Source organism: Macrotis lagotis, chromosome 4, assembly GCF_037893015.1.
Source record: "Macrotis lagotis isolate mMagLag1 chromosome 4, bilby.v1.9.chrom.fasta, whole genome shotgun sequence".
In the NCBI taxonomy this organism is placed as follows: domain Eukaryota; kingdom Metazoa; phylum Chordata; class Mammalia; order Peramelemorphia; family Peramelidae; genus Macrotis; species Macrotis lagotis.
In genome coordinates, this window is record NC_133661.1 from 152,256,777 (window position 1) to 152,280,550 (window position 23,774).

At 38.9% G+C, this 23,774-nt stretch overlaps 1 protein-coding gene across 1 annotated transcript in view; it reads left to right on the forward strand.

Moving 5' to 3' along the window:
- TRIP4 (thyroid hormone receptor interactor 4) overlaps nucleotides 1–18,430 on the forward strand; it is a 54,197-nt gene extending 35,767 nt beyond the window's left edge. The window contains exons 12-13 of the mRNA XM_074234390.1: nucleotides 12,480–12,582; nucleotides 18,137–18,430. Of these exons, the coding sequence (XP_074090491.1) occupies nucleotides 12,480–12,582; nucleotides 18,137–18,204 (171 nt within the window). The 3' untranslated portion in view covers nucleotides 18,205–18,430. The remainder of the gene's footprint in view (nucleotides 1–12,479; nucleotides 12,583–18,136) is intronic.
- The last annotated feature ends 5,344 nt before the right edge of the window (nucleotides 18,431–23,774 follow it).

Sequence of the window (23,774 nt, forward strand, 5' to 3'; positions counted from 1 at the left end):
ATGGTCCAGTAACAATAGTATTAGGTAGATAGCTGGATTCACATTATACCTCCTACAACTCTTCCTTTCTCTCTCTCTGTGCCTCACTTTTCTCATTTGTTGTTTCCTCAACCTTCTTAATTACCTGAAAATAATTATCCTTATAAGATCTACCTCACTGACTTTACTGTAAGACCCTTAAGATAATTTATGAAAAGCAATTTTCAAACCTTAGAATGCTGTGTAAACATTTTCTGTTGTCATTATTGTTATTATTATTAGAATACTAATACCAAGGCAGGGTCTTAAACTTAATCTGTTGTATGATTTTCTTCAGTTCTCCTCTCTGTTTTATTGTTTAGTTTCCCTTTCCTCTGCCCAGAGCTGTTATTTATTTCCCTGTCTTTATGACCTTGGCCTTTCCTAGATAAATGAAAATATTGTACACATTAACTGTTCTTTGGCATAATGTGATTGTCTGAGTTCCCTGAAATACAAGGAGAAGTTTTATTCGTGGGAGTTTTTAAAGTCAAGGTGGCCATACTGGGTAAGTGGCTTTTAAAATGTGTATATAAAATGTTTTCTCCCAGGCTGAGAACATATCTGCCTTTCATTCCCCATGGGTGGTATGGTTGGCATGGTTGTTCTGTGCCAAAAAGAATCCCTCCAGCCTTCTCAACAGTGGCAAGTACTCAACCTTCACTAGAGTAGGAAACCCAGAGACCTTAAAGACTTGACTGAGGAGAGAAAGGGAAAGGATAGTTATCTAGTAAAGCTTTTCTTGCATTCCCCTAGAAGAAACCCATGCTGTTTGCCAGCGTTTTATCTGCCAACAGCAGATGTAAGCTCTCAAAAACAGCAGGGAGGATGTTGACTGTAACAATGCATCAAGGCTTTGGTTTGTAACCTCAATAGTAAGGCAGTTAACTTTTTTTTTAACAAAAGACATTTTGATTGCCAAATCCATAACCATTAACAGCTGTGGCTGTGAGCAGAGTTCTCTCCTCTCACGGTATAGTCTAGTCTAGACTTCTAGACCTAACAGGCTTTCAAAACCTTGGGTTGGTGGCTTTTGTTTCCATGTATATATCTGTATGTGCTATTTTTATCACTACATTCAATGACCAATCTGATCTGTCTCAAATCTCAAGTATCATTGATTATTCTGTTCTGTTATTCTGAACTGAAGCCCTCTTCCTTTTTCTTGCTGCTGACCTCAGTCCATTCTTCCTTCTGACTAGCATAATAATGAAGGCTTTAAATCTATTCTAAGTTGATTCTGCTGCTAAATACCTTCATGCTATTGCTGTGACATTAATAGGGAAAAGGGCAGTTGTCTAGTGAGGAAAAGGATTATTATTTGGATTCCTTTCTGTGATAGTGCTCAAGCTTCAAGAACTCATCTTTCTGTAACTAGAATAAAAGATTTTTAGAAAAGTAGTTTATATAATCAGGGTACTAGTATGGAGACTGAGTAAGAAATTAGAAGATGAAGGAAACAATATTTTAACCTAGCATAATTAGATACTCAATCCCTGGTTGTTTCAAAAAATATGTGAAAATGTCTCTCCTGCTTTGTCAAAAAAGACTTCTTAGCATATACAACTAGAAATACAAGGGAAGTATGAAGACAGTGTCTGAAAAGTATGAGTTGAAGACACTGTGCGTGTTTGTGTGTGTGTGTGTGTGTGTGTGTGTGTGTGTGTGTGAGCAAAAACCTTTATTATATAAGGATTTTTCAAAATTAATTGAGAATTTAAATGTTACAGAAAAGCCAGTGGTACCCTAGGCAATTTTCTTAAAAAATCTCAGCTTATTTCATTGAGATTAAGTGAATTTTCAGCATTTCCATGAAGACCCAAGCATTTAGGAGTATCTGACTATATTTAGAGTTATTTTCAATATTTTTATCAGAAGCCCATTTGAATATGACTTAAGGAGTAAGTATCAAAAGAGCATGGTGTGGGGCAGTTGGGGACACAGTAGATGGAGCACCAGCCCTGGAGTCAGGAAGACTCGAGTTCAGCTTCATCCTCAGACACTTAATAATTACCCATCTGTGTGACTTTTGGCACAGCACTTAACCCCATTGCCTTGGCAGAAAAAAAAAAGAAAGCATGCTGTTTTTTTATTGTGTTTATTGAGTAAAATATACTATTCATTTTCAATAATAGTTTGCTATTTAGCTTTTATCTGAAGAATATTACATTAATTGTATTTTTTCCATTGCTTCATGAAATTAACATAAATTCCAGTTTTACAGATAAGTAATCTAAAGCCATCATGATTTGATTTGCTTGAGATTACAAGGGTCCTCCATGCCCTATGTAGTTTACTTTATAGGAACCTGCTTTGAACTACATCAGCTTCTGTACATTCTAATTTGTGATTCAAGAGACAGAGCTTTTATCAGTTTCATTGTCTATAAAGAATTTGAAACCTTCAGGACTTGGTGAAGAGAAATTTTTTTGTTTTTGTCGTTTTGCATTAACCAGTCAATGAGCATTTATTAAGCACCTACTGTGTTCCAGGTACAACCAGGTGCTGGAATTTCAGATATTGAAATAAAAGCCCCTGCCCTTAAGGGTTCAAATTATGTAGGGGAAATAAGATATCTATTTATACAAAATAAATACAAGATAATTGGGGATGGGAGTATTAGAAGCTCTGAGAAAGAGGAAAGGCCTTGTGTAGTAGGCTGTTTAAACTGAGCTTTAAGGAATTTTAGGGATTCTAAGAGGTATAGGAGAGGAGGTTCATACTGCATAGACAGTGCCAGGTGTATGAAGGCTAATTGGATTGGACTACAGAATGTGTGATTTAATATGGGTGGAAAGTGGGGTTAGAGCCTGGTTTTAAGGGCTTTAAAAGGAATTTGTATTTGATTCTGGATGAAATAGGGAGACTTTGGAATTTAATGAACATGGTCAGTCTGTTGCCTTAAGAATATTACCTTGGTACTGTGTAGAGAATAGATCAAAAAGGGGAGATACTTGAGATAGGGAGAGGTCAATTAAGAGGCTATTGAAAGATCAAGTTGCAAGTTGCTGAGGGCAACTTGGGGATTATAGGTAAAAGAGATGATGGGGTGGTAGAATCAGTAAGGTATAGCATATAATCTGGAATGTGATGAGAGAGAAGAGGATGACTCTAAGATTGTAAATCCAAGTGACTGGAAATATGGTAGTATCCCTGACAAAAAAGTAGGGGAGATAATATTTTTGGACATAGGAATTTAAGATGCCTAGGATACATATAATTTAAAACTTCCTATAGGCAATCGGTGATGTGGAACTGGAGTTTAGGAGAAAGACCAGGCTGATATTATAGATGTTGTAGTCATCTGCATAGATACGGTCATTGAACCCCTGGTAACTGATAAGGTTCGCCAAGAGAGTCAGTGGAGAGAGAAGAGAAGCTCAGGACAGGTCCTTGGTGTATAACCACAGTTAGCAAGTGAGCAAAGGAAACTGAGATGGAAGATAGGAGAACCAGAAGAAATTAGTGTTATGAAATTACTAAGAGCTAGAATATTTAGAAGCAGAAGGCAGTCAGCAATGTCAGATGCTGCAGAGAGGTCAAAAAGGATGAGAATTAAGAGAAGGCTACTGCGTTTGACAATTAAAAGATAATTGGAAACTCTGGAGGGAGCAATTTCAGTAAAGTAATGAGGTCAGAAGTCTGATTGCAAAGGATCAAGAAGTAAGGCGAAAGGAAATAGAGCCTATGAGAGTAGTTAGTTTTTTCTTAGAATTTGGTTGTGAAAAAAGAAAATGATAGTTTGAGGGTATGTCAAGGTCAAATGAAGGATTGAAGATGGAGGAGTCATAGTCATGTTTGTAGGCAGCAAGGAAGGAGTCAGTGAAAGAAGAGATTGAATATCAGAGGACAGTACAATGATTATAGGTAGTTTGCCAGAGGAGATGAGAGAATGGGATCAAAGAAACACATAAAGGGATTTGTCTTGTCAGAGAGAAAGGCCACCTTTTAATCAGAGACTACAGCAAAAGAGGGGAGAATTGTATGTGATGTTAAGAGGTTTTTGAGTTGTATTTTCTTAGTAAAGGAAGGCAAAAAGTCCTTTTTGGGGGGTGTTTTCTTTTATATTATTATTATATTATTTACAGTAATCTTGTGAGAATAGATTAAGCCCCCCCCCCCAAAAAAAAGATGAGAAACCTCAAGAATAGTAAGAGAAAAAAATGACTTTAGTCTGTGTTCAGATTCCAATGTCTGTCTCTGGGATGAGTTGCCTTCTTTTTTTTTTTAATTTTTTAAATTTTTAAATTTTTTTAGGTTTTTGCAAGGCAAATGGGGTTAAGTAGCTTGCCAAAGGCCACACAGGTAGGCAATTATTATTAAGTGTCTGAGGCCAGATTTGAACTCAGGTACTCCTGACTCCAGGGCCACTGCGCCACCTAGTCGCCCCATGAGTTGCCTTCTTAGTCATGAGTCCACCAAAGAAATTTCTACAATATTTTCCCCATGGTTGCTATTACTAGCTATATTTCCCTCCACTCTATTCCTTCCCACTCTCATTTATTCTGTTCTCTCTCTCCTTTCACCCTGTCCCTGTTTGAAAGTGTGTTGTATCTGAGTACACTCTCCCACAATCTTCCCTCTCTTCTGTCACCTATTCCCCCCTTCCCTCCCCCCCCCCCCCCATTTCCCCCTTATCCCATCCCTTTCCTCTTATTTTCCTTGAGGGTAAATAAGTTTCTATACCCTATTAAGTGTATATGTTATTTCCTCTCTGAGCCATTTCTGATGAGAATGAAGGCTCACTCATTCCCCTTCATCTTCCCCCATTCCACTCCATTGAAAAAAGCCTTTTCTTGACTCTTATGTGAATTATCTTAGCTCCTTCTTCCTCTCCTTTCTCTTCCTCCCAGTACTTTCCTTTATCTCCCATTGACTCCATCTTTTACTATATTATACCGTTATGTTCAGCTCCCTCCTGTGCCTTGTCTATAGATATGCTCCTTCTAACTGCTCTTATAAATGAGAAAGTTCATATGAGTTATCAGTATCTTCTTCCCATGCAGGAACACAGACAGTTCAACATTGTTAAGTTCCTCATAGTTAGTCCTTCTCATCTACCCCTTCTATGGTTCACCTGAGTGCTGTACTTGGAGATCAAACTTTCTGTTCAGCTCTGGTTCTTTCAGTAGGAGAGTTTGAAAGTCCCCTGTTTCATTAAAAGTCCATCTTTTTCCCTGAAAGAGAATGTTCAGTTTTGCTGGGTAGTTGATTCTGAGTTGTAAAGTAAGATCTTTTGCCTTCCAGAATATCATATTCCAATCCCTACAATCCCTTAATGTAGATGCTTGCCAGATCCTGTGCAATCCTAACCATAGTGTCATGGTAGTTGAATTGTTTGTTTCTGGCAGCTTTTAGTATTTTCTCTTTGACTTGGGAGTTTTGGAATTTGGTTATAATATTCCTGGAAGTTTTTCTTTTGGGATCTCAGGAGGTGATTTATGAATTTCCTCAGTTTCTACTTTATCTTCTGCTTCTAGGATCTCAGGGCAATTTTGCTGAATTATTTCCTTGAAAAATGAAATCTAGGCTCTTTTTAGATAGCCCAATAATTTTTAAATTATCTCTCCTGGATCTGTTTTTCGAGATCAATTGCTTTTCGAATGAGATATTTCACATTTTCTTCTAATTTTGGGGCTTCTTTTGGAATAATTTTATTTCTTCCTGATTTCTTGCAGAGTCATCAGCTTCCTTTAGTTCATTCTGCATTTGATGTAGTTATTTTCTTCAGAGAGCATTTTTTAATCTCCTTTTCCAGCTGGCCAATTCTGCTTTTTAAGGCATTCTTCTCCTCATTTGCCTTTTGTGTTGCTTTTTTTTCATTTGGCCTAAACTGTTTTTTGTTGTTTTTTTTTTGCAAGGCAAATGGGGTTAAGTGGCTTGCCTAAGGCCACACAGCTAGGTAATTATTAAGTGTCTGAGTCTGGATTTGAACCGAGGTACTCCTGACTCCAAGGCCAGTGCTTTATCCACTACACCACCTAGCCGCCCCTAAACTGGTTTTTAACATCTTTTTTTCTTCAGTATTTTTTTTTTTTTGTATTTCTTTCACCAAGCTGCTGATTTGGTTTTCATGATTTATCTGCATTGCTCTCGTTTCTCCTCCTAATTTTTCTTCTACTTCCCTTAATTGCTTTTCAAAATCTTTTTTGAGCTCATCCATAGCTGAACTCAATTTCTGTTTCTCTTGGAGGTTTTGGATATAGAAGCTTCAATTCTGTCATCTTCTTAATTTTCCATGGGACCAAAGTAATTTCCTTTGGTCAGATTCTTCTTTTTCATTTGTTTGCTCATTTCCTCAGCCTATTATTGATTTACTACACTTCAAAGGCTTTGGGAGAGGGGTTTGAGGACACCTCACAGTGAACTTAATTCCTCCAAGGTCTTATGAGAGAGGCTCTGACTGCTCTCCTGCCTGTGCTTTGGCATGTGAATGACCACTGGTGCTCCCCTCTGCCTTGGAGTTGTGTGGATGGTCCCTGCTGGGCTATGGTAGTATGGAATCCCAAACTGCAACCTGGATCTGAGTGTGGGCAAACAGTAGAATCCTGACCCAGGGAGATCAGAGAGACCTCTGCATTCTCCCCCCAACCCACTTACTGTCTGTGGGCTGCACTCTGGAGGTGCAGGCTGGCTTCCCTGATTCCTGCTGCAGTTTTGCACTTCAGGGCTGCTCTAAGGCTTGTGCTACGCTCCACACTCACTCTGGTGCAGCAGAGTTCTCTCACCACCCCTTCAAGCTGTTCGGGTGATCCCTGGGCCAGGAGGTCTGGAAACTGTCCCCTCTGCCATGGACCCAGGTGCCCAGCCTGGCTGTGCTCGAAGCGGCTTTTTCCACTCCGAGTCCCAGTGAAACAAACCTTTCCCAAAGAACTCCGAAGTTGTCTTGGACTGGGAGATTGTATCACTCAGTCTTTCTGTGGGTTCTGCTCCTCTAAATTTTGACCAGAGTTAGAATTTGATGGCTTTTGGAGTTTTTTGGGGAATGAGTTTCTGGAAATTCCTGCCTTCATGCTGCCATCTTGGCTCCGCCCCCTAAAATCCTTTGTTGAAAGGGATTGCTGAAGTGGCTTGTTTGGGAGGCTTCTTCCCTTCAGATTACCTAGCATGAAGATGAGAACTGGAGTGAAGAAGAGCCTGAACTAAGTTTTGACTATTTGATAAAGAAGTACTGATTCAGCAGTGGTAGATAAAGGCAGGAAAAGAAATCTGTGGTGTTCATTTACTGCTTCCCATTGTTAGGATTTCCATTTTTTTTTTTTAAGTTTTTGCAAGGCAGTGGGGTTAAGTGACTTGCCCAAAGATCACACAGTAATTATTAAGCGTCTGAGGCCAAATTTGAACTCAGGTCCTCCTGACTCCAGGGCTGTTGCACTATCCACTGCAACTCCTAGCTGCTCTAAAAAGATAATTTTCAAAATTCATTTTTTTTTTTTTTTAGGTTTTTGCAAGGTTAATGGGGTTAAGTGGCTTGCCCAAGGCCATACAGCTAGGTATTTATTAAGTGTCTGAGACCAGATTTGAACCCAGGTACTCCTGACTCCAGGGCTGGTGCTTTATCCACTACACCACCTAGCCGCCCCCTTTAACATTCATTTCAATAAAATTTTGAGATCAAATTTTTCTCCCTTTCTTCCTTCCCCTCCTCCTTCCCCAAGATAGCAGACAACCTGATATAGGTTGTACATGTACAATGGTGCTGAACAAATTTCCATATTAGTTATGTTGTAAAAGAAGAATCAGAACAAAAAGGAAAAACCATGAGGAAGAAAAACAAGAAACAAATTTTAAAAAGTGACAATAGTCTGCTTTGGTTTGCATTCAGACTCCATAGTTCTCTCTCTGCATGTGGCTAGCACTTTCCAATGCAAGTCTTTTAGGATTGTCTTTAGTTACTGGATTGCTGAGAAGAGTGAAATCTGTCATAGTTGATCGGTTCTGATATTTCTTAATCTAGAACTGGAAAAAGCTTTGGACATTTTGGTATAGTTTTCAAGATTGGTCTTATATCCATTATTAGTGTATTAGTCCTTGATTAGAACAATTGACTTCTGACTTTCATCATTTTAACCCTGTCTTTTTCGTGCTAGGCACAATGCTAAGCATTTTACAAATAGCATTTCATTTGATTTTCACAGCAATATTGGGTGGTGAATACTATGATTATTCCCATTTTGCAGTTGAGGAAACTAAGGCACTAGAAGTTAAGTGACTTGTCCAAGGTCCCACTGCTACTAAGCATCTTGGGTAAATAGGATAGAAGTCTGCTGTATGGAAGTTAACAAGATAGTGGTATTTTCTGTACTTGATGCTTTCTATATGTGACTGCTTTTGGCAAATTGCGGACTCAGAGGAAATTAGATGGGAAGGAGGAGAGATTATGGCGTATTGGCTATTTGCTCCTAAGCTGCTTTCCTCTGTGACATAGGGGAAATGGCTGACTGGAAGACCATTTCCTTCAGCAGCTTATGGGAGCTGTGAATTGGCAGCTCCTATGAGTAATCTTGGGCCTTGATATAAGACCTAACCTAATACCCAGGCTTCCAGAATTGTTGTATACCAGCTTGGCTATAGGTCAGCACCATTTGCCAAAACTGCTGAATTTCTTCTGTCTTATGGAATCAAAAAAAGAAATGTTTTCAAGCTGACTGGTGAGCAGTCTTCCTTTGGAGAGGAGGAGAAAATGCCTATTTAGTACTTAATTACCTGTTATGTTAGACAGCTCTGAAACTCATGAGGCATGAAAGATGAATAGGTCTCCCTTCCCCAGTTGTCAGTCTGAAAATCAGGTGATGGGAGTCACACATTGAAGAGTAGGAACATCTTTTTAGGGTATCTTTACTTGTAGTTTCCTTATTTTTTGTTGCGTAATCTTAGAACCTCCATCACCTAGGCAACCTATTGCTTTTTCTAATTTGTTGGTCTTGGACCAGCCCTGTAATAGTCTGTATTCCTCCTTGACAGGTGCCATCTTCTTTGTCCAAACATCTTTTTTTTTTTTTTAAATCTTATGACTCCCCCCAGCAAAGATCAGCTTCTTGTGTACTTTGACTTGTTCATGTGAAGGGTGTTGCTTCTATTCCCTGGTGTTAAGGCTGATTTATTGCTGCCTTCAGGACTGTCTCTGACAAGATAACTTTGCTTTAATGTATTTCATGGTGAAAAATAAACCATATTTCTTTGCCAGTATAGAAGGCCCAATTTTCTTTATCTCATATTGTATGTTTTATTTTTTTCTTTTTGGTTTTTGCAAGGCAGTGGGGTTAAATGACTTGCCCAAGGTCACACAGCTAGGGAATTATTCAGTGTCTGTGGTCCGATTTGAAATCGGGTCCCCCTGACTCCACGTCCCATGCTCTATCCACTGCACCACCTAGCTGCCCCTGTATGTTTGTTTCTTCCCTTTTATGTTCCCTTTGAGATGGAGCCTGTCAAAAGAAATTTATATGTATGTCTTTTGGGAGGCAATGGGAAAGTAGAGTTCTATATATATTTATTCATTCATTCATTCATTAGGTTTTTGTAAGGCAAATGGGGTTTAGTGGCTTGCCCAAGGCCACACAGCTAGGTAATTATTAAGTGCCTGAGGCCAGATTTGAACTCAGGAACTCCTGACTCCAGGACCAGCACTCTATCCACTGCACCAACTAGCCACCCCTTGACTTCTTGTCAAGGTTTACATCTTTACATCTAGTTTGAAAAAGTGGTAGATTGTAGAATGTACTTTTCTTTCATATATAGATATTTTCTCAAAAGAGAGAATCTCAGTATGAAGTGTAGCTTCAACTTGACACAATGGATTCTCCTGTCCAATTTAATTGAGCAGACTTTAATATCTGCAATTGTAAGGCCACAGCCACCTTAGGAAGTACTCTGAATATGAAAACCACCTTTGCACATCCAAAGGATTTTAAAAGACAGTTTTACTCTTCCCAGTAGGTAAGAGAATTCATAGCTCCCATAAGCTGCTGAAGGAAATTGTCTTCTAGCTATCCATTTCGCCTGGCAAACAGGAGACATAATTTACATAGCTTCCTACTAACTCAGCCTGAACCTCTTGTCCTGCCTGGCTCTTAGTTTTGGAACAGGAGAACTGTGAAATGCTGGCATTACTGTTCCTGGCCTAAACACTCTCCAGACTAAAGAGGAGAGGGCAGAATAATTGAAGAAGAGGACCTGGGAGCTCCTGGGGCTTCAGCTCCTGGTGTGTTAAATTTAAAGATGTCATTGAGAACCTCTGGTCATGTTTTTGCCAAATCAGTTGCCAGTGGTCCCCAGAGCAGGCCTTATGCAGAGTTCAATTTTTCTTAGTTTATACTAGATTCTTCTTACCCTGAGTTCTGGAGGGGTAAAGGGGCTTTATATACAATATACAAATTGCACACTGCTTAACATCTGATTCATCCATTGATATGGCTGTGCTAAATGAAAGCTGTGGTCTTATCAGAGCAAGGTCTGCAGCATTCTGTGCTGAGAGCTATAATATGTGGGCAGAACCCACTGTAACCAAGAACATCTCCAACCTCCTACAGCACTTGCTTATCTATCACATGTAGTAGAGTTACTGAAGAAGATTGTAAAATACTGAGTTAGTTTTTGCAAGGCAATGGGGTTAAGTGATTTGCCCAAGATTACACAATTAGGTGATTATTAAGTGTCTGAGTCACATTTGAATTCAGGTCCTCATGACTCCAGGGCCAGTGCTCTATCCTCTGTACCACTTAGCTGCCGCTAAAGTACTGACTTTTATAATTTTTGCTGCTTTGTGAGAGGCAGCACAGGGGTAGTGTAATAGTGTCACATAGAAACAGATTGCTGTGGGCTGTGTTTTGACTTGGAAGACCATGGATTAACATTATCCAAACCACATTATATTTTTATTTATTTTATTACACATTTCTGTATTAATCTGGTTTGCACTCCAGAATTTCATGGGTCTTGAGTTTGACCCTTTTGATGTAGTACATAATATGCAGAATTTGGAGTCAGGAAGGACTTGGGTTCAGATCTTCCCTTTAGTACTAGCTGTATAACTGGATCTCTAAGTCTCAATTTTCTTATCTTTAAAAATGAAAATAACAAAATCTAAAATACCTAATTTACAAGACTGTTTTGAAGCTCAGTTGAGATATGAAGCAGTGCTACATAAACACCTAATGTTGTTATTTATGATTTGCATCCAAGTACCATTTCTGTGGCTGGTAGGTAAAAATAGAATTTTATTCCAAATGACTGCATTTTAATCTATAGAAATAGAAAGCATGATAGTGGCAACTAAGATATCACTTGCTCATGGAGTCTTCAATAGATGCTAGTAAGTTTTACTGGTTCAGTTTGGCAAGAAGAATATGTGGCTTGATGGGCAATTGTGAAAAGCCAGGATAGCTCCAGAAAAATGTTTCACTGACTCCAGCTGTTGCCATGAAACATGTGATTGAGTGATTAATGGTTTTTGACTCCCAAAGTAGAAGGAGCAAAAGCCATGGTTGTTCACATAGATCTAGTTCTGATTGGCAATGTGAAGAATGATTCTAAACAGTTTTCACATTTTTTTTTAGGTCACCTTTTCACCTTTCCAAGACTTGATTGCATCCACAGTGACATATGTTTTGCATGTTCACACCTTTCAGATTGAGTCATCTTTCTGTTATGGAGGAAAGGCTCTGTTTACTGGTTTTGACAAAATTTCTTGAAAATGTTTTCCTTTTCTTACATCTTTCCAGGGCTTTATATTGATTGCATGCTGGAGTTACTCAGTTTTCTGAGATGAACATAGCTGGAAACCTCTAGGGTTCCCAGTGGCATTTAATTGATGCTGTGGATAGAGCTCTGGGCCTGGAGTCAGGAAGACCTGAGTTCAAATCTGCATCAGACACTTACTAGCAGTGTGATCCTATTTTCCTCTGTTTCATCATCTATAAAATGACCTGGAGAAGGAAATGGCAAACTACTCTATTATCCCCAGTGGGATCAGGAAAGAGTCAAATACAATTGAAATGACCCTCAAGAAATACCAAGTGGTGGCTAGGTTGCACAGTGGATAGAGCACTGGCCCTGGAGTCAGGAGTACCTGAGTTCAAATCCGGCCTCAGACACTTAATAATTACCTAGCTGTGTGGCCTTGGGTAAGCCATCAATTTACCTTGCAAAAACCTAAAAAAAAAAAATTTAAAAAAAAGGAAGAATACCAACTCTGGATTGTTTGTCTTCTGGGAAGATGCCAAACTTCCTTTTGATTAAATTAGATGGATATTCAAAGATGAATGAAATATATCTAAATATATATATATATATAATTACTATTTTAGGGAAGGTTAAGATTTCATTCCCATTTTTGTCTTGGCTGTATCCTCCTTTTACTGCTGCTTGCCTGTTTGTGTTTCTTGAAGAGAAGGTTAGAACATTTTAAATATTTCCTACCTAATCCAGTTACCTATATTTTTATGTTTATATTTTTTCAGTATCCAGACCTCAGTCAAGAATCTGATTCTTCATTTGTCTTCATCTGCACCAATCCCCAAGAATTGATCCTGAAGTTTCCTATCAAAGGAAAACACAAAATCTGTAAGTCTATTTCCAGTATCATTTTATTGCTTACCGTTTGTGTTTTGAGTTATTTAACCTGCCCTGTTCCTAGTACTGTTTGGTGTTAGTGAATTAATAGAATTATACCTATTGTTATCTGGTTGTCTTTATGTAAATTCGATGCCATGTAGCTTTTCTTACTTGACCTTTTATCCAAAAAAATAGAGCATGACCTGACAGAGGAGCTCACTCACTCCAGTGTCAGATACTCTCTCCCCACAGATCTTTTAAGACATTAATATTTTTGACTCTTCCAATATGTAGAAGCCTAGTTCTTCAGTCCAAAGAAGAGACCTGAATATATTTGCATACATATTCACTTTAAAGGCAGCTTGGGAAATAAAACATTAAGTAGAGAATTACAGCAGTTCAATTCTGTATTTTGTGTTCCTTAGTGTTTGAAACTCTGATCCTGACTTCTGAAGATTCAGATGACCAATTTCCAGAGCCTGAGTTTCATCCCTTTTCCACAATTCATTTCCACTGATAATGTTTCTCTGGGGCCATTTCTTGAATCCTTTAATTCCTCCTCTTCTCCACTCTGGGTGATCTCTTCCTTTCTTGTGATTGCAGTACTTGATACACAGTATATCCTTGTTAATTTATTCTTTAAATTTTCAGTTTTTCCTTAAGCTCTCTACCTCTTCTTTTTGATCCATCATATCATCATTTTTTTAATTTTGGACAATTCACCAAAATAAATTTCACCTATAAGCCTCCAAAAAAATGTGATAATGATTTACTTGTATTTTTTTTCAACAATTCTCTCAGTTCAATTTATTAGTTAGCATGCAGCTAAAGTGATTCAGTGTATAGGGGGCCAGACCTGGAGCATGGAAGACCGGAGTTCAAATCTGGCCTCATTACTGTGTGACCCTTGGTAGGACACTTAACTTTTGTTAGCCTTACTCCCCTAGAGAAGGAAATGTAAACCAGTTCAGTATCGTTGCCATGAAAACCCCCATAGTATCCCAGGTGTACATGACTGAATCACTGAACAACCACAAATGGTTTATCACTAATTTACTGATCGACCGAGATGATATATGTATATATATAAGCATATATACGTATACATGCACATATAAAAGTACTTTGTGAAATTTAAAAGAATTATATAAATGTCAAATATCATTATCATTGCCATGTCACAGCTTTCTCAGTTGGTTAGAAAGTGTTCTGAATCAGGGGTTCATGCTACACCAGTTAACTTAGCTCTCTGGTCATCATCATAATTACTCCAAGATCTGAGCCAGATGAGTGTGTTCTATTAATCTCCAAATGAACTGTTTGGAATATGTGAATTAATTAATTCACATAATTATCAGATTAAAAGACCATCATTTAAAGGGCATGCATCCCAGATATCCTTAGGAAAACAGATAGGCCCTACTTATATAGACATCCTATATGGGAACTACCATTCCAGACAGCTACCATAAGGAGGAGGTAGCCAAAAGGGCTATTTTTCTCCCCATTCCTTAAGTTTTTTATTTTCCTGTACCTTGCCTTTCCTGCTTAAGACCTCAATGCTTTCTGAGAGTGCCCATTTCTAGCACCTATTTCTACTTATCTCACTGTACTCGATGCCAGTCCATGGTATGGTTAATAGCAGCAGTACTTGTCATGGTGAAAAAACAAGCTTCCTTATTTCCTCCTACTGTTGCTGATCCCCTGAGGATGAAGCTGAAATTAGGGACCCCAGTCCCTAACCTATTTATGAAACTTTAGTACTGTTTCCAACAATGTGTTACCATCTTTCTTTGGAGAAATATCTTTAAAAGGTCAAAATGACATCCAGAAATCTCTCTCCTTTTTAGAATTGGATTAGGGACTCTTCTTTTTCCTTTCTGATTTTTAGGGGATGGAAGAGATGACTATTACAACAGAGTTTTTCGTGAATTCAGGTGCATACCATTGTCACTTTTGTGAATTTTGGCTTTCTTGGGGGTGGGGAAGAAGGCTTGGAGGGGCAGGCTTGGAAGAATATTTTGTTTTATTCTTTGCTATTTCAGATTATTGTTAGCAATAAAAACACCTAGGAAATACACAATTAATTTTATTGATGATGATGATGATTCAGGGACAGACAGGCTAGGGAACAAGTTTTTAATCTGTTTGATTTAGGAGTGGTCTGTGGGAGAAGAGAAATCCTGGTTCATAAACATGGAAACTAAAGCAGATGAAATCATCTTGTGGGGGACTGTCTGTAGAATAAAAAAATAACAATCAGGGGTGGCTAGGTGGTGTAGTGGATAAAGCATGGGCCCTGGAGTTAGGTGTACCTGGGTTCAAATCCGGTCTCAGACACTTAATAATTACCTAGCTGTGTGGCCTCGGGCAAGCTACTTAACCCCATTTGCTTTGCAAAAAAAAAAAAAATAACAATCAGTAGTACTGAGAAGTGTCCTTGGGAGTTTACAGTGCTAGGCAATGTTAGGCCTGTAGCTACCTAGTCAGACCCTGATTTGTACTCGACTTTTCTTCCCTTGAAGCCTTTGCTTCTGACCATTAATAGCAAGGAAGACAGTTTCCGATAACATGATAGTAGATTTTCCCAGTCTCTTAAATTAGAACTGTAGATGCAGTTCTCTGTAGAAACATTGTTATACATGGTGGTTAGTAGTACTAGTAGTCATACTAGTCATACTAGCACTTTATATTATTAGATACATTTTGACTTTTGTGATCTGACTGAAGACCTAACCTTTTTTTCAAATTAATCTCTGACCTTTGGAGTATGAAAGATGAAAAATAGTGACTGAATTCATAAGTCCTGGTTTGGGAGGGTTATGGATTAATGTGGAGAGGAATAAAGAAAATTGTGACATATGTTGAAAAATGTTATACATGATAAATATATCAGAAGGGAAACTTATTATTGTTTACATTTTCTTAAAAAAAAACCTTTATAGATATCATGCAGAATACCAGTAGTCCCTTGAGCACCGTTTGGGCCACATCTCTCTCTCACTCTTTTTTTAAGGTTTTTACAAGGCAATGGGGTTAAGTGACTTGCCCAAGGTCACACAGTTAGGTAATTAGTGTCTGAGGTCATATTTGAACTCAGGTCCTTCTGTCTCCAGGGCTGGCACTGTGCCCCCTAGCTGCCCTGGGCCACATCTCTTTTAGCACATTTTCTCTTTGTAAAATTCTTTGATTCACAAGTTGGGGGCACTTTGTACTGCTTTGCATTGATTATTATCAATGACATCAAGACATCTTTGGTGCCCCTGCCATTTACTTTTAGCTGCCCTGATTAAGGTTATATTTAACAGAGAGAGTAAAGCTAAGGTAGTACATTATAAATCTCTGAAAGAGTCAAGGTTTCTGATACTAGAAAAAAATCTCCATGTTCATGTTCTGTTAGTGGTAAAAAGTCATCTTCAAATACAAAGGAGAGCACATGATAATTTTATCTTTAAATAAGGAACGGCATTCATATTTGTTTTTCACTCCTCTGTTACTAATTAGTTCTTAAATATTTTCCAAGAATTTCTTTTTCAATAATTTTGATGGCTCCAGTCAGCTCTCATTAGCTTTGAATTTCATGACTGAAATATCAAACCTAATGATTATATTGACAGCTTCCAAATTTTCCTTCTTTGGTGCTTTGTTCTACTTTGAGCTTACCTCAACTTGTGGCTTCCATAAACTGCAAGAAGTTTAGTGAATATTTGGAACTGTATAATGCTTTTTGGGTGAAATGCTTAAAGGCAGTTGAGCTTTTCAGAAAATCCACTTAAAAAGGAATTATATCAACTTTTAAGATGTGGAATCCTTATTATAAAGCAGTTTAAATGATGTGATCAGATTGATATTGCAAATTAGAGGTAAAGCTGAAGGAACTCAAAATATCCAGGCTTCAGGAGGTCACAAAAGGCATTTTGTTTTTTTGGTTGTTTTTGGTATTTAAGATCAAGATCTCTGCATTGAATTACAAGTATTGTCCGGGTCATACTATCTCTTTTGCTTTTCTACTTGTAAGTTGAGGAAAAAATTTTATTTGTGACAGACCCTCATTGTGGGGAAAAAAATCCTCACTAACTAAGATAATACTTTTTCTATTTTTACTTGCTTATATAACTAAGTAAAAACAATAAAGAAAATTCATGTCTATTGTCATATTTTCTACTTCCATGCTAAGTTTTTAGGGTGGTGTGTTGTATTTTTGCCTTGATATCCTGGGTTATAATAATTCCTTAACCCCTAGTTCTGTTCTAGTTCTAGAAGAAAGGGAAAGAATAGATGATTTTAGAGGAGTTATCCTAAAACAGGAAAGTTTATTATGTTTCAGAACTCAATATCTCAGGTTTGTATTTTATTTTATACTCATCTAAGTCATATTCACATTTGTATCCTCACAACAACCACATCAAGTATATGGAGCATGTATTATTATCCTAATTTACCATATGATGAAAATAGAGGTAAAATGAGATCATACAACTAAGTAGCAGAAGCAGGACTAGATAGCGTACAGTTGTTCTGATTTTAATCAGTGTAGTTTCCATCACCCCACACATAATGCTATTTTGTTTGATAATGAACATATATATATATATATATATATATATATATATATATATATTCATATGTACATATATTTGTAATTGTGTATTCCTCTGGAATTTTATTACGCCTCTATGCTCTTGGAAAGAGGTTCCTTTGGTTAATTATTTAGTCAACTACTACTCAACCTTTTTTCCTGTTTATTAATTTAAGACTTATCATTTAACTGGATGTGACTTTGTGTAGGAAAATGTCAGCTGAGCCACCATTTTCAGGGCAGAAAGAAACCTTGTTAAGATGTTTGTCACATGGTGACCCTGAATTAGAGTCACATGGTGACCCTGAATTAGAGCCTGTGATTTTTCCTAAGAGTTGTTGCCCATGGAGGTTGCTTATTGGATTGCTACATCAGTGGCACATTTTTCATTAGGGTTACCTGGAACAGGAAGATTGTTTTTTGAATTTTAAACGTAGAAGAATCCCAGACCTTGTGAACTCTGCCCTTCTTAGCCAGTGATAGGGGCCCTTTGTCAGTAGAGCATTCATGCGGTTTCTGCTGTACTGTTTGAGGTCACTCCCCCTATTGAGCTCAGAGGCTGCTCTGGGGGTGAGAAGAACTGCTCCTCTCACTGTGGGGGATATTCATGCATCATGCCTAGCCAGTTAGCTATTCCAGACATGGGTATCCCACTGTGTGAAGGGCCATTCCTTTATTACATATGTGTGTTGTATTCACATCAGACACCCTGAAAAAGTGATAGGTTCTTTTTTGGTAGCTGTGAAATAAGAGACTTCACTTCTTACCCCCTTTGGCAAATACCTTTTTTTTTTTTGTATGTGCCCTATACAATGCTTCTAACTCCTTCATTCCTATATATAATGGAATTCTAGAGTTGGAAGAGTGTCTGATTCTTGAAGCAAGATAATTGAATGTGACAGGAACAGGGTAACTAGGAGACCTGTGGATTTGCATTGCAAATATAGTTTAAAAATAATGAGATTTCTTTATTCTCTTTTACAGGGAAACTGGATTCCAAGCTCCATCAAGGAGCAAAGAAAGGGTTAATGAAGCAGAAAGCTACTGTCTGAGAAAAGGAACCCACACTTTGGAGAATCCAGAGTTCTGTGCTTCCTTTGAAGTGGAGGCAGTAAAAATCCTCAGGCTTAATTTAAGCATTGGCTCTTTCAGAATATAAACTCTTTAAAAACTGTCTTAAGTTCTTGGGAGTGTGTGGAGAGAGGGTGGGGAGAAGATGCTTTCTTCACCCAGTGGGCTAAACCTTGTGTACTGTTTATAAAAATCATTGTAAAATTACAGGTCTTTGACAGTTTTTTCCCCCAAGAAAAGGACTGGAAGGGCATAAGCAAGAATCCTTTCCCTTAACTTTGAATTGTGTTCCATTTAGGGGATTTTGTTTTTCAGGAAAGCAATTATTTTAAAGTTCTCCTTAGATAGGGAAGATATTTTTTCTTTAAGTCAACTTAATCAGCAAATATTTATCATGTATCTACTTTGTATTAGGCACTGAGTTTACAAAAGTAACTAAAGGAGTAGGTGGTAAAACTTAAAATGTTCAAGGGAGCCTCTGGCTAAAACAGGCTTGGGATAGGACAAGAGGATTTCTCAAAACAAATCATTCTTACCACAACTCTTGTCTCCTTTTCTAAACTGATCAATCCAAAAAGTGAGTCAGCTGGTTGTTGACCCGAATTGACTCTATCACTTGGAGTCTGTCTGTTTGTCTTTCTCTCTACTCTTCTACCCCCCCCTTTACTCTTCTACCTCTCTCTTTTCCACTCCCTCTCCCTCTCTCCCCGATTTTCTCTTTCTCCTGTTCTCCCTGCCAAAGCCTCAAGACTGATTGATTGTTGTTCCAGGACTGCTGTATAAACCTGAAAATCCACAGCCTTCCATTTCTGATAATGAAAAAAAAATTCAACAAATAACATCCAACCAACTACTGAGCCAGTTTAGACACATAGACCTGGTGACTCTGGGCAAGTCATTTAACTTCAGTTTTTCTCCACTTCCTCAACTGCATCTACCTCATAGATTATGAGGATAAAGTGAGATAAAGTAAAAAAAAAGCCTGTCACTTAGTTGGGGATATATAAATAAATGCTTATGCCCTTCCCCTCTGCAAAGTTATTTGCTTTGAAAGAGCAGGGGTTACAATTGAAATATGATAATTGCTGGTTGGTCTGGCCCACTTGTGTAAACATTTTGTTTCTGAAGCAATTCTAGGGAACTGTTAGAATCTCAGTTCCTGGCTTCTTGAGGAAACTCACAGCCTTAAAATATGTATGTTCTGCTTTTTATAAAACTATGGCATCACTGGGGAAGTTGGATTCCCTCCAGTAGTTGTGTGCATGACTTAAAAAAAAAGGGAAAAAGTACTCTGTGTTATGAATAAGATTAATTTCCCCTTTCTTTAATCCTTCATATTCAGCATTTATTTGCATTGAAATGCCTACACTCATTATGCATTGATGTTCACTCAACTGTGAACCCGGCTTGCTGCATAGCTCTAGGCACCAATTCTACTGTGGCCTGAGTGTTACAGATTCCCAGGCAAAACCTACCACATATTAGCTCATGATGGGAACATGGAATAGTCCTTACTTTCCGTTGTTTAACCTGCATGGGAAGAGTGGGAAGGATAGCACTTCTAAAATTACTTGTTGGCCTCATGCAGGCAACAGTGCTTAAGCAAATGAGCTAGATGGAGTTCACTAGGCAGTTAACAAGTCTATCAGACTGTGGCATCCTGTATTATGTGCTGGATTTTGTTTAGTTCTTTTTTCCAGTAAAATAAATGTGCAGAGAAAGTAAGGTTTTTCTGCCCCCCCCTTTTTTGAGTACAGAAAGGATTGGATTGATGTCTACCCCTAGGCACATGTGCATGCAGATTTCAAGAAAAATAATTTAGAAACGCCTACCAAGTCTTGTTATATAGACCTTTCCACATGCTAAATAAGGAGCTGGGTGGGTGGGGCAGTTACAGGCAAAATAATATGGAAAGTCAGCCTTTAGATTGAGTTTTATTCCATTGAGGATAAGTTGGAAGATAGGAAGGAGCAGGAACAAGTAGAGGAGAAACTTGTTGGAAAGATGGTGAGGTGACTCAGCTCCTGCATGATAAAAGAACATGATTTAAATGATTGGTGGAGATTTCTTGCAATCTCTGTTAGAGCTCACTCTGGTCTTTCAGGGACAATTGACATTTCTGAATTGGTTTTCAGTTGCAGCCAAAGTGATTTGCGCCCTCTTTCGGCTAAATTGAGTCAGTTTTAATAATCTTTCAGCTCCTGGTAGTCTAGTTTTCTCTATTTTAAAAAACTTTGTGTCATTTTGTTTATTCCTGTGTCATTTTGTTTATTCCTTCTCCCGCCTCTATCCAGTTCCTAAGCCACAATTATGTGCATACTCTGAAGTTGGTTATGCATGATAATAGAGGCTATCCCTTAAGCCCCCAGAGAGTTCAGCTTTAAGTTAGCTGTTTTGATGGGGGAAAGGACATTTTTAAGAATTCCAATTTGTAGAGTTGGATATAGATTTCTCCCACATTCTTTAAAGTGGGAAACATCTGGAAACCTCAAGAAGTCAACAGGAAAGCAGGTGTAAATCTGAGTCCTAAGGTTAACTTTTTTAGGTCATTACAAATGAATTATACTAAAAAATCCCTTTACCTTTTCTTTTATTAATGCTTATGAGGATTATATTTAAGAATTTGAAAATTGTCCTTGCTGAAGCCCCTGAGCTAGAAAGTAGCAAGCATCTTAAGGCTATTCTGGCCATCCAGAGAATGGCCAACAAAAAGTATCTATTATACTGGACATCTGTAAACTTAAGCATCTTAGAACTGGAGGAGAAAAGAGAGCCCTAAGAATTTTTATATTTCCTGTGATTCCAATGGTAAAGGCACATTTGCTGTCTGCCTCTGAAAATGCTGGAACTGGGTGATGGAAGATAGAAATAACACCCAAAGGTTCCAGAAGTTAAGAAAGCTATCAGCACGTGGGAGAGCTTTTTAACCTCAAGAGGTGAGACTGCAGGAGACAGCACAGTGGTAGAGCCAGCCACCTTCACAAAGGAAGTTGTGTGGGTATGTGTGCATTTATGTGTTTGCAAGCCCTATTACTCAAAGGGCAAAACTTTGGTGTGCATGAAATCTGGGCACTTTTCCAATCTGGATGGAAAAGCAGGTTGGCCAGATTTTGAGGAAAATATGGGGAGGGATGGGAGAAGAGAGGTATATCTGCTTAACATGAAAGGGTGGAGGCCAGCCTGAGGGATGTGGCCAAAGAAAAGAGGACCAATCTAGGGGGAATGGATGAGACCTGGCAGGAAATGGTCCTGGAAAATGGAAATAAAAAGTCTGGTTTATTAAGCAAATAGAACTCTTTAAATAAGAGTTGGGGATTACAAAGAAGGAATGGAATAGGGCTAAGAAAGGAACTAAAGGTGACAGGGATGTGGGGGAGAGCAATAAAGGAGCTGGAGGGTGCAGCAAATTAAAACTCAGAAGTAAAGTAAAATAGGAAACCTAAGTACCTTAAAATTGAGGGTAGCTAGTTTTACTTCCTATAGACTACTTATTTAGGTTGGAAGTTTTTGAGCTAGGAATCATTTTCTTTCCTCACTTATTTAGTATATTACTCTTTAACTTTGTCCTCTATAGCATAAGACTTCACCTAATTTTTGGAATTATTGAATAACATTTTTGTAGTACTGCTCTATTGCTTAGTAACTATTGAATATGGTGCCTAACCTCATGTCTAATGTCTTGATAAAACCATATTTAATATAAGCCAGTATTATTTGTAGACTCAAAGATCAGTTTTGCTTTTTGCAAATAGTGAATGTCAGTACCTATTCAGGCCAAAGAAGAATATAATCAAAGAAAATTAGGTGTTTTGCCAGTTATTCTGATCTGGAGATCTGTAAAATAGGGGAGGATTGGATTAGATGACTACTCTAAATCTGATTATATTATTATATATTAGTATTTTTGGTTTTTACCAGTTTTATCACATAGATGTTCTCTTCAGTCCTTTCTTCCTTTCTCAGCGTGGAATGGTGGATAAAATGCTGAATTTGGTTCAGGAAGCTGTGTTCAAATGACCATGGGCAAGTCATTCATGTCTCTGACCAAAATTCCTTATGGGTTGTTAAGCTTAAGTGTAATTGAGTAAAGAAAGGCTTTTTGTGAACCTCAAAGTCTTATATAAATATCAACTAATATTCCTTTTCTAAGTTCGGTGCTTATACAGCTGATTCAGATTGCACATTATAAAACCACATCCCTTGGTAGGGATGTTTCTTTCACCCTAGTCCATGAACAACCAAAAAGGGGTTATAAAAATTCCCAACAGTTGGGGGGAGGGAAGGCTTTCCAGGTTCTGAGCTGTATTTATAAATCTTGAGTTGTATTTCCTGGGTTATTGAGTGTGAGAGACTACTGAATACTATCTAGAGATAAAGGAAGAAAGGGAGGTCACAGAGTCTGGACAGAGAAGGAAAACAGGCTAGAATCCAAGTAGAGATATAGGCCCTAGTTAAATAGTAAAGAGTAGGGAGACTCCAAGATAAAGATAAATTTCCATTTGATATGGAAAATGGGGAGGGAGCCTTGGGTGAAGGTCACAAAGAGTTTCAGAAACAGGAGGAGGGTTAGGAAAGGACAAGATTACTACAGTCAGGCCTAGAATAAAATAGGAAAATGGGATTTGTTTTTTGGGGGGAGTTTGTTCAGAGGAAAGAGAAGTATCAGGGTTTGGAACTGGGAAAAAGAACTGAACCCCTCCCCCAGCAGATAGCAGTAGGTATTGTTATTATTCCCATTTTAAAGATAAGGAAACCAAGGTTCAGTGTAAGGGAAAACTAGAACCCTGGTGTTTTGACTCTATCCGGGTCTTTTAATTCTCGTTGCCTTTCCAAATCATCCTTGAGGGGTGCTTTGGGTCTCTGACTTTGTCCTTTGCTGGGCGGCCGGTGATCAATCAATCAATCGTCAATCTATGATCATTTGCTAAAGCACCCAGTATTTACTGTGATAATCTCCAATACTATTTCTAGTCCAGGGCCGGAAGGAAAAAGCGACCTTGTGTTTTGGGAGGGTTTTCAGAGGCTACACTCGGTGCCAGGCGTGATCGTCCTCAGGCCTGACCTCAGAGCTCCCTTCCTAGGCCAGACAATTTGTCTTTGTAAAGTTCCTCACTTCAGGCTTCCCGGAACCACTCGCTCCGCTCCCGCTCTGTTCTCCGGGTTTTCCCGGATTCCTTGCGTAGGAAACCTCCCCTCCAATCCGGGCTCCGCGTGGCCGCGCGTTCCGGGACCGGGATTTGCCTCTTCCATCCGGGTTCCGGGTTTCCCTCCCCCCCCCCGCTCCCCGCCCCCAGCGCCCGCTCTCCCGCTCCGTACTCGGGAGCTCTGTCCTCCGGGTTTCTCCGCGCCGGCCACGAATCCGGATCCGGGGGCCCGGTAGTCCGGCGTCCGGGTGTTGTGGACGGCCTTGGTCGTCCCGGGTCCCGGATCGCGGCGGCGGCGGCGGCGGCGGCGGCGGCAGCAGGCACCCGCGGGCCCCGGGACGCGGCGGCACCGGCCAGGCCGGGTGGGGCGAGCGGCGCCGGGACGAGGAGGAGAGCCGGAGTCGGGG